The sequence below is a fragment of the Schistosoma haematobium genome, chromosome 4 (genome assembly GCF_000699445.3).
Source record: "Schistosoma haematobium chromosome 4, whole genome shotgun sequence".
In the NCBI taxonomy this organism is placed as follows: Eukaryota; Metazoa; Platyhelminthes; class Trematoda; order Strigeidida; family Schistosomatidae; genus Schistosoma; species Schistosoma haematobium.
In genome coordinates this window covers 35,500,227-35,524,178 of record NC_067199.1, presented here as the reverse complement: position 1 = coordinate 35,524,178, position 23,952 = coordinate 35,500,227, and the positions used below count along the sequence as shown (strand labels likewise).

The 23,952-nt window shown below is 36.3% G+C and overlaps 1 protein-coding gene across 4 annotated transcripts in view; it reads left to right on the top strand.

The window, feature by feature from the left end:
• Positions 1-10,255: 10,255 nt before the first annotated feature.
• Positions 10,256-23,952, top strand: part of ABCB1_5 (Multidrug resistance protein 1) — a gene marked incomplete at its 3' end in the record, with an annotated part of 29,446 nt that continues 15,749 nt past the window's right edge. The window contains exons 1-11 of one of the 4 annotated variants that reach the window (XM_051216289.1): positions 10,256-10,431; positions 10,477-10,752; positions 12,209-12,641; positions 13,803-13,909; positions 14,930-15,043; positions 16,020-16,127; positions 16,869-16,994; positions 17,974-18,177; positions 18,275-18,607; positions 19,214-19,345; positions 19,896-19,973. In XM_051216289.1, the coding sequence (XP_051066866.1) occupies positions 10,402-10,431; positions 10,477-10,752; positions 12,209-12,641; positions 13,803-13,909; positions 14,930-15,043; positions 16,020-16,127; positions 16,869-16,994; positions 17,974-18,177; positions 18,275-18,607; positions 19,214-19,345; positions 19,896-19,973 (1,941 nt within the window). In that variant the 5' untranslated portion in view covers positions 10,256-10,401. Of the gene's footprint in view, positions 10,432-10,476; positions 12,642-13,802; positions 13,910-14,929; positions 15,044-16,019; positions 16,128-16,868; positions 19,974-23,952 lie in introns of all 4 variants that reach the window. The other 3 variants (XM_035733936.2, XM_051216290.1, XM_051216288.1) reach the window with 3 other exon arrangements.

Here is a 23,952-nt window from a genome sequence, read left to right as displayed (position 1 = left end):
GGCAAGCGAGTGAGCGAGCGAGTCGAATGAGCGAGTCAATAACAGGAGTAAAATGTACATGTATATATACATAGGGAAATGAGTGAATCATCGAATCAATTAGGTGACTAACATTAAAGCTAGCAGAGTGAATATGTGTGTAGGCGGTATGCAACGCTCAGACGTACATATTCTTACAAGCACAACAATATTAATGGTACAATGATATAGATAACTTTTTATTGTATGAATGACTCCTGGATGTTGTAATTTGTTGATTAGAGGCGATAAATTTTCAATCCTAAATTGTGAATTCCTTATCACTGATTGTGGATCATCTATCCTGGGCCTAGAAAATTTAAGAATGTTTCATGAACAGCTTTTCCTTACTGATCACTGACGACAGTTCTAACGGAGTGCTTGATAACGTGTCAACTACGGAACAGAAGTGAGTGAAATTACGCACGACTCCAAAGTCCTCTCATTCTGATGTGCAAGCAAGAAACGTCATATCTTTAAAACAGCAGTGATATCTGCTAGTACGGTAAACCATAAAGTTTAGGAGCAACACTGGATCTCAGAAGCATCTACCGCACCGACAGATGCTTGAAAACTCATCCCATCTGGCTCTGAACATAATGAAGAGCGGAGTCAGCTTAATCGCAGACTGATAAGAAACATACGCAATGATGGCGATAAGTGATGGGTAGCGAAAGCAAGAAAGATGGAAAAGGCAGCTGAAATAGGTAACAGCAGACAACTGTCCAGACTTGTTAGGGAAACCGGTATTAGAAGCCCAACTGTTAGCGAAACTATCTTAGAAAAAGATGGACATATTGTTCATTCTCAATCCAGGAGATTGGATCAATGGGCAGAACATTTTAGCGATCATTTCAACTGCCTTCAACAACGCTTCGGTTTCCCTAGATCTTCAGTCTACCTGAATTGCAAGTTAATGTAAGTCCTCCAACTCTTTACGATGTTGAAAAAGCTATGGGAAATCTGGAGCGTAGGGGATCAGCAGGCCCCGACAGGTTTACTCCTGAGATTTTTAAGGATGGTGGTCCAGTATTAGTAGTTAGGTTAACTGAGGTCTTAGTTAGAATCTGAGAACTGGTTTCAATCACGGATTGTGCCAGTCTATAAGAAAGGACAAAAGTCCTCTTGTGACAATCACAGAGGAATCAGTTTGGCTAATATAGTGTCTAAAATATTTACTTCAATAATTCTCCAACGTCTAACCAACGCTCGTGAAGAGCAGGCTAGAGATAACAAGGCTAGTTTTTGACCTGGTTGTATAGACCAGATATTCACACTACGTCGCGTCCTAGAAAATAGACACACATTCAGACGTCCCATACTTGTAGTATTTCTCGACCTTAAGGTGGTATTTGACTCTGTTGATCGTGAGTTTCTGTGGAAGTGTTTGTCACTGAAAGTAGTACCAAAGAAGTACATTAACCTTGTAAAGGCTCTCTACTCGAACACAACTGGTAGAGTGAGAGTTTATGGCGAACTTTCATCACAGTTGATTACCTCAATTGGTGTTCGTCAGGGCTATCCACTCTCTCCATTCTCGTTTAACTTTTTCGTTGACATGCTTTTAGAGTTAACATTTTCCTCATCTAAATTTCTAAGGGTTGAACTTCTACCGGGAGGTTCACTTGTTGACTTAGAATATGCTGATGACATCGTTTTGTTTGGTGAAGACGCTGATAAAATGCAGAGTCTCCTGACCACTCTAAGCAACAATGCAAGCATGTTCGAGCTGCAATTCTCCCCCTGAGATATCCGTCTACCAATCAAGGGATGGGTTTACTGCGCAGCAGTTCGTTCCGTCCTACTTTATGGCAGTTAAACATGGCCGATAAGGGTAGAGGATATTCGCACATTATTAGCATTCGATCATGAGTGTCTTCGAAACGTTGCTCGTATATCCTGGGACCATCGAGTAAGTAATGCAGTTGTTAGGAAACGGGTACTAGGTAAGGATGGCAAATCAATTGATGAAGTTTTCATACTTCATCAGTTGAGGTGGCCGGAACACATGTTACGTATCCCCAACCACAGACTGCCCCGACGTGCGATGTTTTATAGTTTTGGAGTAGGTTGGAAAACAACTAGGAGCGGTCAGACCAAAACATGGCACAAATGCATGAATTCACTGACAAGTGGACTGGGTCATGTTGGTAGGTGTAGGCTACGTGGTTGGGATCCGCGAGACGATAGCAACCGATGGTTAGAGACCTTGAATGACATGGCTCGAAATCGTTTCCAATGGTTCAGGTGCATCCACTCTTTGTGTTCTACCAAATTCTAATCTCCTGAATTCTCCTTGTCTCCTTTTTTCTCTTTCCAAATTCGTTCATACTTCTTGAATAACATCTTCGAACCCTAATCTCTCCGATTACTGCCTACACTCACTACCTCTACCACTACGGTATTTGAATCGACCACTGCATCTCTGTGCTAATGTGGTATGATAACTCGAGTTGATGTACGTAAGTACGAAATTCTACATTGTTGCTGACTGACTCAAAACAAATATCGATTCTATTACTGCCGCGCAATTCAAAGACCCAGAGAGGAGTGTGGATGAAGTCTTTCAGTGCAGAATCGCCAGACCGTATGCAAAAGAAACAATGAAATCGACTCATGATTTCAACCTATGAAATTTCTAAAAATTTCTCCACAAAAGCCATTCTGAAAATGCTTAGACAGAAATTCATCCAAGAGTTATTCTTTCGGTCTAAGAAAGCTTTGCTATGAATGGTTGATAAACCTACGGTCCATATGCAAACCAGTCACAACAACCGAATACGTTACAAGGACCCAGGTGATTACTTTCCAATTTTTATTGTTAATTCCAATAATAATGAGTATATTCTGGAATATACAGATACAACACTTAATACTCAGCCGGACAGATGTATGGTGGATCTAAGGAGACGAAGCACAACAGATTATGGGAATGGGAATCCTCATTTAAGCTGTAGCGGTCGTGGTATTTGTACCAACTGACGATACCTTTGCACATAATTGCGCGCTGATTACGAATTCCAAATATAATACGATCTTTGGCGCTCATCTAGACCTACCTGCCTTCACAAATGAATGTCGTCATATTATTAATCTTAAGAATGATACTAAAATTGTCAAACCTCCAAATCCTAATCCATTTAATTCAGTGAAACCGTGGTGTTAAATAAATCCTCCAAGTCAATAGCTCTGTACGTCTTGGACATTTGGTGCTGACCACATTAGTTTTAATGGACTCACCTACCTGAAGGAGCTCGGTCACACATCTGCACCAGACCACTGGTGGGGACGTCGAGCTAGACTTCTCTTGCAACCGCTAGCCAGTTTAGATCAGTCGCTTCTTGATATACTGCTAACATATCAAATATATCTTCGATCCTCCTCACTTCTGACTTTCGATTTTACTGAGTGAGCACAACCCAGTTATAGGATGTGTTACTGGTTAAAAGGTTGTCAAACTACAACTACTTGTGGCATCTTCAGAACTTTCTAATTCAGATCGCATTATTAGTGGTGAAAAGCATGATACGTAGACTTTTCCTCGCCTATATTGAATGTATAATATCCACGATTCTAATTCACGTCTCTCTACAAGGTCTTCCGCTAATTTTTGGAATTGTGATGCATGCTATTTTTCCCGATTTTATCCACTTAATAAACATAAATGTCCAAATTATGGAGTACCTGTTTATAAGAATGGATTTTGCAAACACAGAAGACCCTCATCCCATAACCGATTGCTATAAAGGATCGATTGTGTTTATGTATTGTCAAAATCTATCCCTTAATGCTTTAGCAGGTACTTGTCCATTAATGTTCATGATCGGATCATCTTTTCGCAGTCGGACAATGCATCCGATGATACTTTGATTTCACGCAAAACTTGGCGCGAACTTTGTCGGTCAAGGATTCATTCTACTAAAGATTGTATAAAGAATGCATCGGGAATCTCAATGAAAATTTACGGAACTGTCAAATGTACGGTCAAATTTAACGATCGGGACAGTAAAATTTCAGATTCACCCTTATAATTTACGTTACATAATGATATGTCCGTTCAGTCAATAAACATTTATACTTATAATAGATAGAACTGTTTGTGGTTATATATTAGCAACTTGTAAAATGTTCGAAAATTGCTTCAACCTACATTTTATAAACAACTACCAACATCCACGTTCATCACCACCCTAATTAGGGAGGTGAGTCAAATGTAAAAGTGTGTGGAGCTCATTTGTGGTTAAAAATCTGATGACGTCCACCTTTAACTTGATAAATGGTAAATTTCACTTGCATGAGTTCGCCGTGTAACAAATAACCACATTAGGTTGACTAAACATTTACTCACGTAGTGAGCGGAAACTAATTCAAACTTCTAATAAATCGGAGTAAAAGCTATGTGACAAGCACAAACATTGCGAAAATTGACATGTGACAGAAAAATTGCTGTTAATATCTTATAAATGATGGCACCCAAAGTCTTCGACAACATATAAAGTACTCAAGAACCCATGGCCCGACTCCTTGGCCGTCCCACATTTTGTATCTAAAAATTCGAAATCAGGCCCTCATCAAATACAAAAGAATAACTAGTTCGTATAAGCATCACGGATACATAAATGGCGAAAGAAATTTTTTTCGCGATTTTCAAAATGATGACAAAGAGAGGGTATGATCGAGAAAACTATCAGCAATACACTGAATTCAGCCTTACATAAGCTTGTCCCCCTGACGAGTCACTGACCGGAAGGAAGATTCGGACTTTATTTAGTATCCTGTATCCTTATAGAAGACGAGATTATGAACCCAAGGTGCATAGAATTGAACATCAGTTTTCTTGATGAGTGACATGCAAACACCACCTGTGACAGACGATTGATTTCAGAAAAAAGCTCCTAGTTCAAACGTGCAGTATGGAAAATCGAAATCGAGGCGGAAAAAGTGGCTGGACGCAAAGAAAATCATCAAGAAGAAAATATTCCCCTCAACTTGTTCAGTTGAATCCAAGGCGTAAGACGTGTTTTTCAGGAGGGCAAAGTGATATAGAGAGCCAATCAGAAGTAATCTAGTGTAAAGGTCAGTCGATGGCAATCAAAAATAACCTGAAGTTCAGAGAATTTCATTAGGGTCAATAGGTCGATTTCTCCAGTAGTGACATATGTATGGTATGTGTATGTGGTATATGTATGTGTTAACGCATTTCGTTCGGTAGTTCAACATAATTTCTCGTTCACTCTTGTGTTCTCTCTCGAGTTGTCATTTGGGGGGATCGTAGCACATCGCGAACCAGCATCACATTTCGGACACCGCACGTCAAAATAAAAAAGGCGAGTATTATCGGCCAATTATTATGCCCGAACAACGTACTCCAATTTATTTGAAACAGGAATATTCAGCGCATTATTACTTCCTGATCAAGTAGTGAAGAAACAAAAATTAAGAGGTCTGTAGAATTATAGTCTACTATGATATTAGTACTGCGCTAATAATAGACCTAATCCTAAAATTGTAGACTTGTCATGATATAACTGTCTAATCTATAAGATCTTACGTAGAAGTCATACCATCGTCTACACCAACTCATCGTATCGTAACAATCGCCAATACGTGATGTAGGACAAGCTTAGGCTAGAGGTAGAACAATATATTTAACATGAATAAAAGATATAAGATAACATTCAGCAAGCACCACGCCTGCATGGCCGAGCCATGCCATTCGATCAACTCCAATGAATTTAATTCGTTGTTCCCGCTTTTTTTTCGTTGAGTTTTTTACCGTGTTAAATGTTGAATGTCTATTTCCTACATTGTTTCGCATTAGGGCTCAATGCCACTAGAGATCCTTATATTTACTCACTCTTGTTTATTGCAAATCTAGCAAATGCCATTCCTCTAAATGGTTGAGTTTCTATACATCTGAGAAATAGAAAACTTGAGTTTGTTGCACTTACGCTTCTCAATTAGAGGATGGTTCATCTTAAAAAGCGGATAAGTCAGTATATTCTGTAGATTGATGTCATCGTTTCAAAATCCACGAAGTTAGGCGGGGTCTAGAAGGTTTATAAATACAACCGAAACTTCGTAGGTTACAGAATTCGAACAGGCTTTGGAAGAAATGTTCTACTGGCGAGTGAGCGTTGAAAATATCAAGTAGTTTTAATAGCTTGCTAAATCGTTACGCTCAAGCTGAGTCACCCTCTAAAATATGGGTTTCTAATTTAGTAGACGATTTTGAATTGTCAGTACACAAACTACAGCAGTTAGAAACAACTTCCTTGAGTATGGAGAGTAGGTTAGGTTAGGTAGCCGCGAAATGCTGTTCGTCCCCAGTTGTATTTAGTTCTTTTTTATCTGTTGTTCACTAATGTTCGAGAGGTGGTAGATATGAGTTTATGCTTTTGCAATTACCTGTCATCTGTTGGCGGTGTGTGGTGATATGTTCAGAAGTATTTAGATCGATTCTACTTTATGATAAAGCTGCCGTTTCAAGACTATAAATCTTAAAATACTTTCTACAGTTTGTAGTTTGAGTTTATCCTGGAATACAATGTTTGATTTCTTTGTCTTTAAGACCGATAAGTCAAAATACTTAGCAACTAGGTGGCGCATTCCAACAACTGTATTCTCACTTTATGACACTTAAACCAACCTTGAAGCCATATCGTTTAAGCAAATCCTGTCTAGAATGAAAGGAAGAGACGGCAATCCGTGACAAGAATAGTCAGTCGGGGACGTTTAAAGCTCATCTCTGTAATAGAATAAACACTAAAATGGTGAGATCAACGTGAGGCTCCTTTATCTACTCTTTGTTGTGGCGTATTATTAGACTTCAGTGCTTTGTACATTCAGTGCGGGCGAACCGAATTTTGGACATCCATAGTCTTCTTATCATGGGCCTATGAAGATATTAGCCTTCTGAGGAAAACGTGGCAGACTCAGTTCACATATGTTTGAAGTACAGAGACAGTGATTCTAGTACATACAGCAAATGTCTGCACTTAATGAACAAGCCCAAAGATTCCTGGCTAATTATTGAAAATGAGCCATGACTCAACCATCGTCTCTAAAAGATAATAGGAATGAATGACTTTTAGATTGAGTGCGTCAAGTGGTTTCCAACATACATAAGTCAGTGAAACGGGTGAAGTCAAGATCTGATGATCGAACTCTATCAAAGGAAGTGAGGAAGAAGTCTTAGCCTGTTTTCGAGACTCAAATAGACCAGACTGTCGATAGCGTGTAATGATCTTTGTCTACACAACTATTGTACTGAATCATACTTTGATAAATTTACGATTATATACAAAATTTTCCTATTCAGCTATCTAACTACATTTATTTTGGCCTCATTTGGTTCGTAAGCGTAAATCTATTTGATATTTGTTGCCCAACCTCGAAAGAGTTGGACGAGTTGTATCAAATAGTGTTACATTTTAGTGAAATTCTAAATGCTATTATTATTTTTGACTTTCATTAATGCAGTTTGGGTGGACTTGTTTAATGTGCAACAACACTTAAATCGTCTAACCGACTAGTTTAAATAAGTTTAAAAACCTGGTTTATCGATGTGATTGAACAAATACAAAATGTTTGAAAGCTTTAAAGACTCAAGGTAAAGCTGGCTCGGTGAATGATAGATTTTAGAATATCCTAGTTCGGAATCACGAGTACCATTTAGTTGCTCAAGTGATTATTTGCTCAGGCTTGTGAACTCAAGGTTGATTGTACTGGCATAATCGTTGAGCTCATGACCGAAAAATTTCTGCACAATTAGCGTCATTGTCAGGCCTCAATGACTAGTGCGATGTTGGACAGAGGCCATGTCATATTTTATTTTAGCTTATTTTAAAAGTGGAATTTCGATTAATTCTATAGGATTACAAATAAGGTTGATCACTTAGAGGGTTCTAAATTAGTGAAAAAGCATAGGATGGTGTGTTATTGGACGCATATTTAGGTTAGTATATATAAAAATATTTTCCATTTATACAGTAGTCTTTATATAAGCTTGAAGATGAAAATCAAAGACACTGATGTGCATTCTGCGTTGACTTTTAGAATGTTCTATTATTTCTATCATTATTAACGGTTGTTACATGCAGATGCAGGGTGAAAATCTACCAGGTTAGTTGTTGTGAAGATCTATGTGAAAGACAAATATGCATAGAAGAGCAAATGTCGAGCGCCACGGGTGGCAGTATTTGGTACATGAGAAGTTTGTAAGCAAGTCCAAAGGGGTTCTACATATTAGGCCACTATCAAGTGACGAATGGTGCTAGATACTTCGAATTTTTAACATCGAATAAATTGCTTTTGCTAAGTGATGAGAGATTGTACAAAAGGAGAAAACAGTACAAATGGACTGTCAGGACATGGAGACAAAGTACCTAAAATATTAGTTCGAAAATAGGTGATTCAAAAAGTATATAACTACATGTGTGAAATAATTGTAGGTGACCTGGGAAAAATACGCAGATCAGGGTGTAGTAATCGTTCCTAACAAGTGAATTCTAAATAAATAACCACTTGAAACGGTTTACAACGTCCACATCAGCGAAAACGGATTTTCAGAAACAGATGTGTAGACTAAAATGGGTGATTTATCAGGGATGTCTGAAAGTTTAGTTTCTTAGATGGTTCGATTGATCGCCAGCACGAAGGTTAAGATAGAATATCTCCGCTGCCTAACAATATAAATTCGAATGATTCAGTATCCCATAAGGAAGCGCAAAGTATGAGACGACACACTTTTACATTAGTGTATATATATTATTATACAGTTTATTAGAACATTTACTGTGTTCCTGAATAATTTGCACTGGAAAGTGTCAAACGGCTGGTGCCATTTGTGGTCACGCTTATTCCAGTCACCTTGCTAGGTAACGTGGTTAAAGAATAATTTATCTTGCCACGCTTATTAACTAACAATTTGATTATCATTTATTAGTTGTGTTATCGTCTCAAGTCTAGGTCTGGCGATTTGTCTTTGATCGCGTGTTAGAATTAGGTTGAGTCTGTAAGTGTACGTTGAGACAGCAAATATTATATGGAGACTGATCACTTACAGGTGCTAGTGGGAATTTTGTGATGACCTATAACATTTTGTAGCGTTAAATGAGTCCCCAAAATAAATACCTCTGTAAGCTTTCGATATTTGATGCTGAAAGCATTAATTTCAGTGGCGCACAGTCATGCTACTGCGCCAGACCACGAGTTAGTGCTCAGTGTTTCATTTCTCCGACAACCGCTAGTGCTTCAAGCCAGCTATGATTAGTCACTTTTCGATATATCGATATTCTATGAAATAAATCTTCGAGTTTGTTCGCTTCTGACTTCTGATTTGACTGGGTTGGCATGTTTCCATTACAAAAGGTGTTGCTAGTTAAGGTGTACTTGTGGCATCTTTAGTTGTAAATACGAAATCAGTACAGCTTAAGGGCATGTGAGTTAAGACATACATAGTTACGAGCTGTAATGGAAGATTGCTACAGTTGGACCCTGTTGAAAGGACCAGAACTGAGGTCAGCTTCAGATCACACGTGGTTCCGTCCTCATCCTTTGTCGAGAAAATAGAATAATTGCAGTGAGCCAGTTGTATAAAACCTAAGTTACACTGACGGTTGAAGATGAATGACTTAAGCTGGGTTAGCATGAATATTAAAGGATCTGAGGCTAAATATAACCGCGATAACGATGAAGACTTTTTAAGATGGAGACCTGGGCACAGACACCAGAGAGTAAGCCTTCAGGCTAATACATCAGAAATTAGGCCGTATGCTCATTGTGTTTAGCACTGGTAGGGTTAGTAAGGAAGTGAGGTGAGGTAACACTGTCGAGACAAACACCAATATAGCTGAGAAAAGCCAGATGCAATAATAGGCTGTGCCTTACAGTTAGGTTGCAGAGTCATGCTTAGGTCGACAAATCATCGTTCAATGACGCATAAGCGTCAGTGAGAGGCCGTGTGGGACGAGTGAGACACGCAGATTTAATGGTGTAAGCTACGCCACCTCCGTATAACTCAGTTGATTGGTGATGAAATAGTGTATCTGTTTTTGTCCGTGACTTTTTTTGTACCTCTTCTGTTTCTTCTGTTGTTGGCCTTAACTACCTAAGATGTAACCAAATATAAGTGGTATTTACTAAATAGATAACTAAAAACATGGATATATTCCACCAATATTTCCAAAAAATTCATACTGCCAGATTACTTCTTGTATCAAAACATCCGGTGTTTCGAATATGTTGTGTAATATCAAAGCTTGTTTAATTGCGCAGTTTGAAGCAGATCATCTACACCTATTCGATCGATACTATTGAATATCGTGCTCAAGGGAGAAGTATTTTGCTAACGGCGACTAAATTATTAACTACAAAGTTCACATGTATCAAAAAAGTAAACCATGGGCACTGGTAAAACATCTATATTAAAATGTAGTTTATTAAAAAATAATTTAGTTCAGAAATACAGATAAAAGCGAGTATTGCGCATTATTCATGGCAGTTATTTTCGCTACAATAGTTGGAGCCTTACTACCCGTTCATTCTCTTATACTGAGGGGTGTAGTCAATGACTTCACCGAGGAAATTTTTCTCAAAGAAAGCATCTATGTATATTCTAAATGGTTTGCTCTTGTGGGTGTTACAGTGTTATTATTAGCATTCGGTCAAGATTTCTTGATCAATTTGTTCACAATCAGGCAAATTAACCGAATTCGTTCGCTGTATTTCAGAGTAATGTACATTTTCCAGTCTTTTCAAATTATAAATATTTCGGAATAATTTTCTCACCGAACTTTATTGTTCATGTCAGCTGATATCAACTAAATACTTAGTATCTAGGTTGACGTTTACTTTGAAATCAACGAATGGTTATTTTTTCAAGCGAATTCATAAGGGTTTTTATCTCAGAGATTTCTATGTGCTAGTATATAATTGAAAACTCTACCGTTAGTCAAGTTGTAACTTTGTTTAAAATCCATCTACTAGCTTCAACCGTTGTCAAGTTCACTCAATACATTTGAGAATGGAATAAACTGCTGAGAGCAAATATCGAGATATATAATTGGTTTGTGTAACCACATGTCTGTCTTAATTCACCTACATAGTTTACTTGGAAAGAAAGAAAGTTCTACTTACAATGAATGAAAGTGAATGCTTAATAAATGAACATGGTCTATTATCGTAAAAATATTTCACAACACGTTTGTTTTTGTAACAGATATTTAATCTATCTTGTTATTTACATCAGTGCTAGCAGTAAGTCGACTATGTTTTTTATTTACGTTTTCTGGAGCATTATGTTACAGGAATCATTGTTTATATAAAACATGTTAGTATTAGATGACGTATTAATAAGCAAGAATGATAGTCTGGATGAAAACCAACTAAAATAGTGTCTCGCATTCCAAATGCAACTCAAAATGAATTCATTTTACATGCTAATGTCTATGAGATCTAAGAGAGTATGTTTATTTAACTGCTTCTTGAAAGTTGGTTTTATTTTTTAAACTACACTGAATGAGCAACTGTAATAACAACAAATGTTTTCTAGCGCATTCGAATACAGAGTTGGTATTGTACAAGGAATAACTAAGTAATACTACATATAGTTCTGAAATTCATAATCGTTTAGACAAAATTTAGTGTTCAGTAAATTGACTGTCAAGAGGACAGAGTGCTGAAACTTTTATTGTAGCCAAGTTAAGGTCATAGAAAATCTTGCGACGTGGTGATCTAGTGTTTTTGTTAACGAATCTCTCCCAATTCTCATTCGGTAGTTACGGTTGAATAATGAGAAGCTTACTGTTAATTGAAATGTATTTTGAACACATTTTATCTTATTGCTTAGTCTTATGTCAGGTGTTTGGTTTGAAAATATCAGTAAGAAAACTAGGCTTATTCAAACCAGTTAATATAACCTCAAGCTCTTTGAACGATTCACGATGACATTGTAGAGGCGTACAGAAAAACTAGTGATTTAGCAAATAATAGCAAACTTTTCTGAACAAGCTTTAACGTCGGAACTCAAACTAGGTGAGTTCTGCTTTGTTTGGAAATAAAAATTTGTGCTTTAAATAAATGAGGCATAAAATTTTCTGGTTATTTCTCATAAAAGTAAATTTTCGGTTATTTAATATGCCAATCTGTTTAGATTTAATGAAAAACATTGCCAACTGTTATTTTTCAGAGCATTTTACGCCAGGACGTTGCATGGTTTGATGAACAGTCATCTGGATCACTCATCAGCAAACTATCTCATAACATTGACAACATTCAACTAGGGATGGGTTCAACATTGACCGATTTCATTAAAAACTTGTCTGGATTCATAGTAGGTATTATAATTAACTTCGCAGTGGGGTGGAAACTTGCCTTGGTTGCTTGCGCTATACTGCCCATCATCGGTGCAGTTTTTGGGTGCTTTGGGTTTCTGATGAAATACTTCACCCGTAAGGAAATAGTTGCATACGCACGCGCTGGTGCTGTTGCCGGCGAAGTCCTAGAAGCTATACGCACCGTTGTTGCGTTCGGTGGAGAGAAAAGGGAGTTGAAAAGATACCGTGAGCAACTGGGAACGGCAGAAAAAGCTGGGCTGAAGAAAGTAGTGGCATCAGGTGCAGGTAAGTACCGGCATGTGTAATAACCACAGAACTTGATTTGTTGTCGTCTGAGATTTGCAATCGTTAGTCTGTTCCGCTAACATGTTCAATTAAGAAAAAAACGGTTATTTTAAAAGTTAGATTGCATATCTCAATCGTAAATATGACAATATTTGGATGCAGTATCTGCTCTCACTGTCCTCAGTTATAATCTGTTTTTTTGAAGGATAATGTGCACTTGTTTGTATGTATTACAGACAGCAAATGTCAGGCATTCGATAATTTAGATAAATGATACAAGTATGAGGTAAAAGTATTTTGATGAGATTACAGGCTAAAATATGCATGGTTTCATCTATCCTTTATAACTAGATTGTTGATAATGCAGTGGTATCCATCAGCATTACTGTTTGTTAACTGCAGTACGGAAACAATATCAAAAGTCAAACGTTTCACTGAACAACCTGACTAATCTGTCATGTGAATCCAGAGTGTCATCAACAGATGAATTTTGTTGGATTGTATGACGATTGGTTGTATTCGAATTAATGTACTAAGAATTCCCGTAATAGTGCAATTCAAGTCAGGTAGAACTAGATTAGCACAAATGAACGTACTATATTTGGAATTCGTAATCAGCGCTCAATCAAGTACAAAGGAATCAACAATGAGTACAAATGCCACAATTGTCATTCAGAGAAGGATACATATAAGTTGACGTAGCAAGATTAAAGCTTGGGCAAACTAGCGTGGACTCAATTTATTTCAGTCAATTAGTTCCTTTGATGGTTTTTTCGCTACGTTCTCATCAGTGAATTATCAGCACTCGCATTTTCTAATCAGAATTACATAAAAGTTGGCATAATTATGCAAGTGAAATTCGTAAGAATTGAATATGTTCTGACTTCCTTCAAATCAAGAAAAGAACGATGCTCAAGTATATCGAGGTTTTATAGGTTCGTATACTTCTAACTAAAAAGTAGGTACTCCATGTCTATGAAAGATTTCGGAGAAAACTTTACAGAATAATGAAATTATTCCAAAACTACTCAATCGTGCACATTTGATGGAGGAAATTTTAATTTTATTGGTTTGCAATAAAGAGGAGAAGCGAATGTGTACATGTTATGCAGTTCAATACTGTACTATGAATTACCGACTTGTGATTTTTCCTACTTTTAGTTAATGGGACAATTGGACTGACTGTGTTTTGTTCTACTGCTCTACTATTTTGGTATGGCTTTAAATTAATAGTAAATGAAGATTATGACGCTGGAGCTATTGTGACGGTATGTAATCTTAGTTTTTATGCTAAACAGTGATTTGACATAAATCTCGAAATCTACTATGATAAGATTAAGAGGGAGGCTTTGTAAGAATAAGTTGTTTAAAACAAAATCCCGATTCCAGTAATTAGTGAAGCGATGTGCTTGGCATTTTGTTCACACATCTTTAGATCCCCATACAATATATTGAATGGGAAGATCATTACTCTGGAATGTTTGCATTTCATAAAGTTTATGAGTTATCATTAGAGATGAAAATATGTCATTTCTAAAGTGGACTTAATTTTGAAAATATTGTTTCATAACAATCACGAAGTCTGAGTCCCTTAATAAAACAATTCATATGGTCCAATTTCTTTCTATTCTTAAGATCAAATTAATTTCGTTACCTTTGAATCTCCTCAGGTAGTCCGGAAAAAAAACAGCCAAAGAGTTTGGCAGTATATGTTTAGCAATTCAACGTAACCTGTTGATTGTAAAATAATTGTAGTTGTTTGTTATAATTCACAAAACAGTAAACATCTGCACTAATTATTTCCTTTGTCAATGTCAAATCAAGCTACCTACATAATAATCGTTATGATAAATGCATGTGATGTCCAATGTATAAAATTAACCAGTACTCTAAGTTTCTTTGTTTAATGAATCCATATCCCAAAATACGTTCTTCCTACGCTCTATATTTTTACCGGATGAAAATTTTTCACTGAAGAAAGTAAATATTTGAGCAATGTATTTTTACATTACAGAGCTAAAAATCTTACGAAAGATTACATTTCACCTTTTACGTTTATAATTTACGGCCATTATTTTAGGTATGGCCAATCAATTATTCGATTACAATCTGATGAGAGAATCGTTTAAGGCTTGTATTTAAGAGGTAACTGCATGTGTTTTAAGAAGAAACGAGTGAGGATTCAGAATTGAAAATGACCGTTCAGTATATTCATCACCTGTATATCTTAGTAACACGTCAAATTGAAACTTCTATAGTTTTCACTCATTATTGTTATGCCTTTCCAGATTTTCGTGAATGTTCTTTTAGGAAGTGTTTTTCTGGGTAACGCTCTACCAAGTTTCCAATATTTTATGAACGCACAGGCGTCAGCCACTGAAATTTACAGTATTATCGAGCGTGTGAGTTTATCCCACAACCTATCTTGTAAAGTTGTTTAGATGTCATTGATCAATTGTTTTATGATAGCTTTATAAGAAATATTCCCTTACATGCTCACTGGCCATTCATTTGAGAAATACTGAAGAAATATTTCCTCTTCTACAATTTCAAGCTTAAATAAATGACGGTAACAAAGTACGGTCTTCGAGATGAAAGCTACTATTATGTCCCATTTACAATAATATAAAATGGGAAATAGCCGACTGATTATTAACGTTCTTCAGCACTAGTAGATCAAAACAGAAACTTTGATTGTTGAAAATAAAATGCACGTCGATTGTGATTACCTTTGTTCTCTGAAAGTGATTGGATTTTCTTTTGGATGTCTGACAATGGAAACAGTAACCAACACTACAGTAACTCCGTATTTGGAATTGTGATAAGACTGGCGTTCAGACTTTAAGGATATCTACATCTGTTTTGAAACTACCTATTTTGTGATGTTAAACGTTTGTAATTGTTCAAAACACAGGGTTTGTAGAAAATGTAGTTACGGTCCTGTGTCACAAATACAAAAACGGTGTGAGATTTTATGAGATCACAGAAGGAAGTTAGAGGGACAAATAACGAAGACATGTGTGTTATGAATAGAACAATGTTCGGTAATTTGTTACTTCACACAAGTCTTTAGATAACAGTTACTGATGTTGATATCCAGTGCATTTAAAGTACGGATTACCGGATAATTGATTGTGGAGTTCTGCTAGGCCTTTTGAGATATTGATCCATATTTGAGGTGAATTGTTTCCTGAACTTTAATGATACACTGTTCTAAATTAATGAATTTGTTTGTAATTTCATGCAGCATGCAATAGGATTGAATTGTTTATCACTTTTATTTTTTTTGCTTCCGGGCAAACTGCCGACATATCATTCAGATTTGTTGTAGCTTGTTAGGAAGCCGCTAACTACTTTATACCCACTACTTTATTCCAGGTCCCGGAAATTGACAAAGACTGTCACGGAAGGCTGATTCAGAACTTTTCTGGGAACGTCACATTCAGAAATGTTTCTTTCGCATACCCAAGTCGACCAGATATTGCAGTGAGTAAATCAGAATCTCTGCTAATGTGCCAGTTTAGTAACTTTTAAAAGGTGACTGAAGTAAGTTGTCGTGGATGGAGAGATATTGAAAAATATGTTCTTCCAGATTCTGTACTGTTTTAAAACACCCAGGAAGTGATCAAACATATACTACACTATTAGTTTTTCAATAAGATGTTTGCGTAAATCGCAAGTTGGATGTATGGACATGTTTTTTGAAATAATATAATTGTACACTGTCTTGGATACTCTTCAGCTGAAAACACGTCACTCACTAAGTCAATATAAGATCTGAAGTTTATTGATATGCTTTGGTGTGTCATCGCTTTTTCTCAGCCAGTGGTTATACATGATTTTTGGGAAATTTTATAAAGATACAAGTGAAAAGATATCTATGTTTCCATACTAAACTGATGTTAGTATCACCACTCGGTCTATGCATACCTATATTGTTACATTAACATGACGGTAAACCAGTGACAGGAACAATCGTCTCGTGAATAGCTTTTCCTGCGTTTTATTTATAGGTGTCATCTCATAAATTAGCATAGATTATCTCCTGTATTATTTAATGAACAACGCCAGAAATATTTCCTTTCATCGTTTTACACTGGTTGGCGATAAGAGCATATAAGATGTCAATGAGAAAACGTTTATCCCTTTACTTTTAAATGCAATTAAGTTTTACTCAATTTGAGTGCACCGTCTGCTATATACGTGTGTACTAACTCTACTTTGTAGGTTTTAAAGAATTTTAGTTTAAGCATCAAAAGTGGGCAAACCGTGGCATTGGTTGGACCGAGCGGTTCAGGGAAAAGTACCGTTGTTCATATGTTGCAAAGATTTTATGACCCAACGAAAGGCGAGGTATGCAGTACTTTGAAGTAGCTTCATTTTGATATGTTTTTACAGGTTTCATTAGAAGATGTGTCTATGCAGTATGTGTGCTTTCTAAACAAGGGTGGTTACTTCACACTCTAACAATGAGTTTTATAACTGAAATGTCCCATAAACTTGAAACATGATTCATCTCATTAATACATGTAAATAGAGGATGAAAGACTTATCCAAGTGATAAGTGCGTTTCCACTAATAAAAATGCTTATCCACGGTAATGAAATTTCATGAATATATTCCTGAAGCGATCTAAATACATATTCTGTAATAAATTACTCATCGATAGTTGAATTAGTTGGCCATTTTCATTGAACAACACACATGTTTTCAGTTAGATCGTCATTAGGATTTGCTGCAGTATTTAGCAGTGCTTTTGTGTATATGTGAAAACCAATAAGCCGACAAACGGAGTTTATGAGTCAATTATAACAATAAAGTAGACTACATAGGCAAAAGTACGAATTAATGATTAGCTGATGGGTATATTAGTAATAATAAGAATAGTGATTTCGATAGAAGTATGAATCAGCGTTTCAATACTGGTTGTAGGTCAAAACGTAAAAGAATAAGTTTTAAGATTAAAGTCAACAAAACTAAATAATAATAATTGTTTAACTAATCAGATACTTGAAAATATATGCGAAAGGGAGTAAAGAAAAACAAACAGATAATGGATGTTAAAAGTTACAAAATCGTTTGTGAAGTTCTATTTGATCAAGGAAGAGACAAACTTGACGTCTAGAGTTCTAGATACTAGAGCTATTTTTAATTTCAACAACTGGAAGTTTTGCAAATATTATTTTCTTTGTAATTTCTTCCATACACTGCTCCGACTACTGTGAAACCACTCTTTTGAATCCGGGCAAAATTTCTGACAAGATTATTTTATTTTGTTTCGTTATTTAATTACCGTTAATCTAAACATGTTGTATTATATTTGATGTTTTAGGTATTAATCGAGGATGAGGACATCAAGAATCTGGACCTGAAAGCTTATCGTAATCAGATAGGCTGTGTACAGCAAGAACCGGTACTTTTCGAAGGAACTATCAGTGATAACATAAGGTTAGGGAAGCTGGATGCAACTCAAGATGAGATAGAAGAAGCTGCAAAGCTTGCCAACGCTCACGGTTTCATTCAACAACTCCCAGATGTAAGCCATCTCAACAATGTTGAAATTTAGGCCATTTACCAGAAGTAATATTATCTACTCAACTAAAATTTGAACTGTTATCATTTTATGAATTCAGGGATACGACACTTTTGTGGGTGAAAGAGGTGGCGGAATGTCAGGTGGTCAGAAGCAACGTATAGCAATCGCTCGAGCTCTTATTAGAAAGCCGAAGTTGCTGCTGTTGGATGAAGCAACGTCCTCACTTGACGCAAAATCAGAACGTCTTGTCCAAATGGCTTTGGATAGAGCGATTGAGGGGAGGACTGTGGTAGTTGTTGCTCATCGTCTTACAACAGTTCGTAATGCGAATTTGATAGTCGTGCTTGATAAGGGAGTGGTTCGCGAATCTGGGACACACGCTGAACTTGTAGCTGAAAACGGTCTTTATGCTGCGATGCTTAGTAATCAGGTACGTTCAAATTTCCCCAGACTAGTGTTGCTCAAAGCGTTTTGGCGTGTGCTTGAATTATTTTACGATAGATTATCATGATAAACTGGTGGATACCAATAACGAAACGTCTTATATGTTTGTCTAAGAAGTGGCACTTTTTTAAAATTTTACTTTAAAAATTTCACTTTATTGTTTGCATTTTAAACTAATATGGCTAAATTATACTTGGAATAGAGTGGTATCTGTAAGCTGATATGTTTTTTTTGTAGGCGCAAAGTTTGTGTTGCACAGAAAGATAATCAACTATTAAATTAACTAAAACTACTATGCATTAGTTTTGAATTGAAACACAACAGTATCGTTTGCAAAACTTTGATCTGGTTTATATTAGTGCCATTATTGTTACTCCGCAACTGTCAATCTGCAACTGAAAGAAGTTTGAAGTAAATACGTTCTTTAAAATTGTGGTTAAGAAATACCACCTTTGTTAATATTTACGAAGAGAGTAATTACTTGTTGTGGGTTGTGTAAGTTGACCATACTGAATTAAGAGTTTACCATAGGACTAGATTATTGTATTTGACACTTTCACAAATAATTAAACATCAAATATATTTCATTCAGAGAATATTGGAGAGTGCTGAGAACGATGACAATGAATTATTGGATGAAGGATCTCGAAATAAATATATCGTCAGTGGAAAAGACTTGTTGACGAAATTAAACGATATTTGTAAAATGGATAATGGTGAGGATGTAAGTAACTTTGTTTTAAAAATTAATTTTAATATGCTTGTTCTGCCATAAAATGTTTCTCAGGATTCACATATAATTCAAACCGATTTCTCGTTTTCATTGAAATTACATTGAAACATCATTAGCGAATATACTTTAAGATTGATTTTCTCACAAATTGCTTGAACTTATGTATAGTTTAAAGATTCCGCTTACTAAACAGGAAGTGATAGATTGTTACAAAGTGTAGTTGTAAATTCAAATATTCTTATGAAATATGGGATACTGTTTGTTTCTCCTCGATCTGCGGCTGTTTGACCACGTACATCCACAATTTGACATAATATTACAAACGTGTGTGTTTAATGATTGTGTAATTTTTGTCAGTCTTTGGTGAAAATGATGTCAACCTAATATTTTCAAACACTGTAGTAAAACATTGAGCAAACCTCTGAATAACAGTGGTCTGTGGAATAATAGTTATAAGTAATCAAAAATAACACAGTGTTCTTGAATAACACGTTCAAATGATTTCACATGTGCGTGTCATTTATTTCATTTATTTGTGTAGAGTGTATCTGAAACCACTGGAAATGTTCCATACGGGAATTTTTCCCTTATTTCAACAATTTCGATTCTACGTAATCAAGTAAGTTTTATATTTAATCGAGTTTAGATTGATAATTATTATGATGTTTCAGTGTAATGTCAATGTGTAGTATTGGAAGTAAATGTGATTGGTCACTGAGTGTGGACAAACAGACACTCGACTTACTATTAAATATTGCAATCTCCACGAGTTCCCACACTGATATTAATTATGTGATTTCTCTACTACTTATTGATTTCCATGTGGTACACACTAAGAATGATGGCTTGTAACTGTGTGAAATAAGTATTATCTATCGTGACTCTGGTTTTCTGTTCTTGGTCGTGAATTTTGTACCTGATATGTGATCTAGTCTCTGTTTTGTGTGTAACGGATCGTCCAAGTATCCAATGTTGTGGCATTATAAACTCGGTCACACAGACCCGTCTTATTTTCATATTATTGTAATAGCGTAGTATACCTCAGAGAGATGAAAAGTCTATATTCGAACGAGTTTTTTTTTTGTTTAAGCAATTTTGTTATTGTTCCTTTTGTCTGAGGTTTGGGATTTCTGTTCTGAAAGATTTCATAAACTATCCTCTACAGGCCCTTAAATTGTACACCAGTAAAAAGAATGATTATTGTTTCCAAGGTCTTGACATTTTACGCATGAACATCAGAATAAGAAAGTTTTGGAACTATACTGAAATATATTCAGTACGCCCATTAGAATGATGCATGACTAAATGATATGTACGTTTAGCTATTCAGTTAGTATTTTGAACTATCTGCAGTTCACGTTTTATTTCAGGCGATAGTCGTTTCATTACAATTCTGCCATTACTTAAATTATTTTATTCATGCAGATGTGTTACGGGAATCGCCAGTTAAGTATGATGATTAGAAGTAATCGAACTGATGCGCTAACTAAGAATTCCCAGAAAGGTTCAATTTAAAGCTGATAGAACTCCATGAAGACAACTGAACGAATTATATGTTTGGAATCGGAATTAGCCGTTAAATAAAATACAAATGTGCACGATTGAGTAATTTAGGAATAATTTCATTATTCTGTAAAACTTTCTCCGAAATCTTTCATAGACATGGAGTACCTACTTTTTAGTTAGAAGTATACGAACCTATAAAACCTCGATATACTTGAGCATCGTTCTTTTCTTGATTTGAAGGAAGTCAGAACATATTCAATTCTTACGAATTTCACTTGCATAATTATGCCAACTTTTATGTAATTCTGATTAGAAAATGCGAGTGCTGATAATTCACTGATGAGAACGTAGCGAAAAAACCATCAAAGGAACTAATTGACTGAAATAAATTGAGTCCACGCTAGTTTGCCCAAGCTTTAATCTTGCTACGTCAACTTATATGTATCCTTCTCTGAATGACAATTGTGGCATTTGTACTCATTGTTGATTCCTTTGTACTTGATTGAGCGCTGATTACGAATTCCAAATATAGTACGTTCATTTGTGCTAATCTAGTTCTACCTGACTTGAATTGCACTATTACGGGAATTCTTAGTACATTAATTCGAATACTCCTGATTATTATATCTACTTCTTTCATAGGTAGGAATCGCACAGTCATTTTAAGACTACGATACATCCGAATTGTGGAAATATACTTACCAAAGTATTGTATATATTCCCAAATTCCAAGCAGCTATAATTTATCCCCATTGCATGAAGTGAAAGGTAATAAAGAGTATCCTAATTTTACTAAAATCAGTAAAGGGAAAACATTACCTATTCGCATAGGCCTACTGCTCTCAAGTGGCATATGAGGCGACCAGAAGTATCCAGCCAATTCTACCCTATGCTCTTCTTTCCAGATATTACCACGTTCTATTCATCAACTTGGTGCCTGTCTTCATCCCTGGCGTCATGTTTTCTTTGTTCTACCTCGTTTCCTGTTCCCTTGTATATTGTAGTGTGAGGCTTGCTTTTTGGTGCAGTTCAATCGTTTCCCCCCAAGTGTATTCTATTTACCCAGGAGATTTTTCATAATTTTTTCTTCAGCAGGTGATAGGTTTGTTGTCTGCCACAAAAGTTATTGCAGACAAGCTCTGCAATGGATCTGAAGTATTTTGAGTCTGAAGCTGTTTGCATATATTTTTACAATTTGGTAATGATTTTATCTCTTCAGGTTTCATCTATGTATAATAAAACTTTTGACGTTAGTGCTGGGGTACAGTTGTTCTGAATTATGGATATTTAGTTGTAGGAATGTTACCCTTGTACTGTCAGTTTACGCTTTGATATCTTAATCGGATTCTTCTTATCTACTGATGATACTGCTTAGGTACGTGAAGAATTCAATCTCTCCCAGAACTTTGTTATCAAATGTGATTTGTTTAGTGCTCACTATGTTGTACTTCAGGATCTTGCTTTTCCAATTGTGTATGCTGAACTTTACTGTTGTGGAAGCCAATGTAGCACTGACTATTTTTGCCTACATTTGACGCTTTATGCGACATAGAAAGGCTTAGTCACCTGCAAAGTTCAAGTCATTCAACTACGTTCACGGTATCCACTGCGTCCCGCGCTTTCCCGGAATTTGTAGGTTTTCATAGTCCAGTCAATAACCAGAGGAAAGGGAAGCGACAATAAACTAACAGCCTTCACTTTTAATGTACCCCTGAGCTACGCCCTATGCATGACTTTGTACTACAATCCGTCGTAAGAGTTGCGTGTGGTGGTGGCGATCTTTTAAGGTACTCCATAGTGTCAAAGAAGGTTTCATAAGGTTCTCCTCTCCATTCAGTCTAATGATTATTGTAATCTAGTATGTTGATATATGGTGATGAGTTCAATTCATTTGATTGTTCAGTAGTGTATACAGTGTAATGATTCTGTCGGTTAATGATTTATCCTTATGAGAGATAACTTGTTGATATGGAGAATGAGGGTCTACTCAATCGTTCGTTCGTTTCAGCAACTCTTAGTTGCGAACTTTGCCGAGCACTAACAACAGTGTGATCCTTCTGTATTATTCACATTTATTAGGATCTAATTTCTTCATTTTGATGAAATATTGCATTTTTCGGTCTACTGATACGCCTTATTCCGCCCAAATCTTTCCGAAGAGTACATGGATCATCTTTGCAGTCACCTGTATACCTGATTTAGTGTCTTAGTTGGTATGCTGTTTGCCCCTGCTACTTTGTCACTCCTGATTTGTATGATGTTCTTGCTATTTTCTTCGGTTGTTATTGTGATATCATTTTCAGAGACGCCCGTGTATGCTACTGTGATTTCTCCGGGACTCACTGGAGCCGGTCTATTCAAGTGTTCTTCATAGCACTCTATTCACCTGTCCCACTGCTCATGAACCCCAGTAATCGGTTTGTCTTTCTTGATTTTGACCGGTCACTCCAGGTTACTGTTTTCCTTCTAGGGTCTTCGCTGTATCATATGGTTTGCTCGTATTTCTTGCTGTCGTCTCCAGGCCTTTAGCATATTTCCTCTTGTCAGCCTTCATACTATTTTTCATTTGTTTGTTCGCTTCTGTATATTCAGCCTATGCCTTGGCTTTCTCTGCTCTCCTTCTGCTGTTGTTGGTTGCTGTTGTTGGTTATTGCTTAGGTTATCGATAGAAATTCATTTTTCATGATGTAGCTTCTTAGAGTTCAACATGTGACATGTTTAAGTAATTCATTAATCAATTCCCAGTTGTTCTCCATAGTCGTTTTCCTTTCTTTTTCTAGACCTTGTAAGGCTTGGAGCTGTTAGCTGACAGTTGACTGAAACTTGCTAAGCTCTCTAACGGTTTGAAACAGCATTGTGCTAAAATTTCATAGTTCTGTTTGTTCAACTGCCAGATCTTCTGTTACTTTGATATTAGCTTGGCTGCCATCAAGTGATCTAAAGTAATACCTTATCTTTTATTTGTTCTTACATATTCAACGAACCTTCTGAATGTTTTTTGGTGCAGATGTGATCGGTCTATTTTTCCTTGGTGTGATCAAAGGAAACTGATGTAGCTTTGCGTATGAATTTGTGAGGAGGAATTTTTTAAC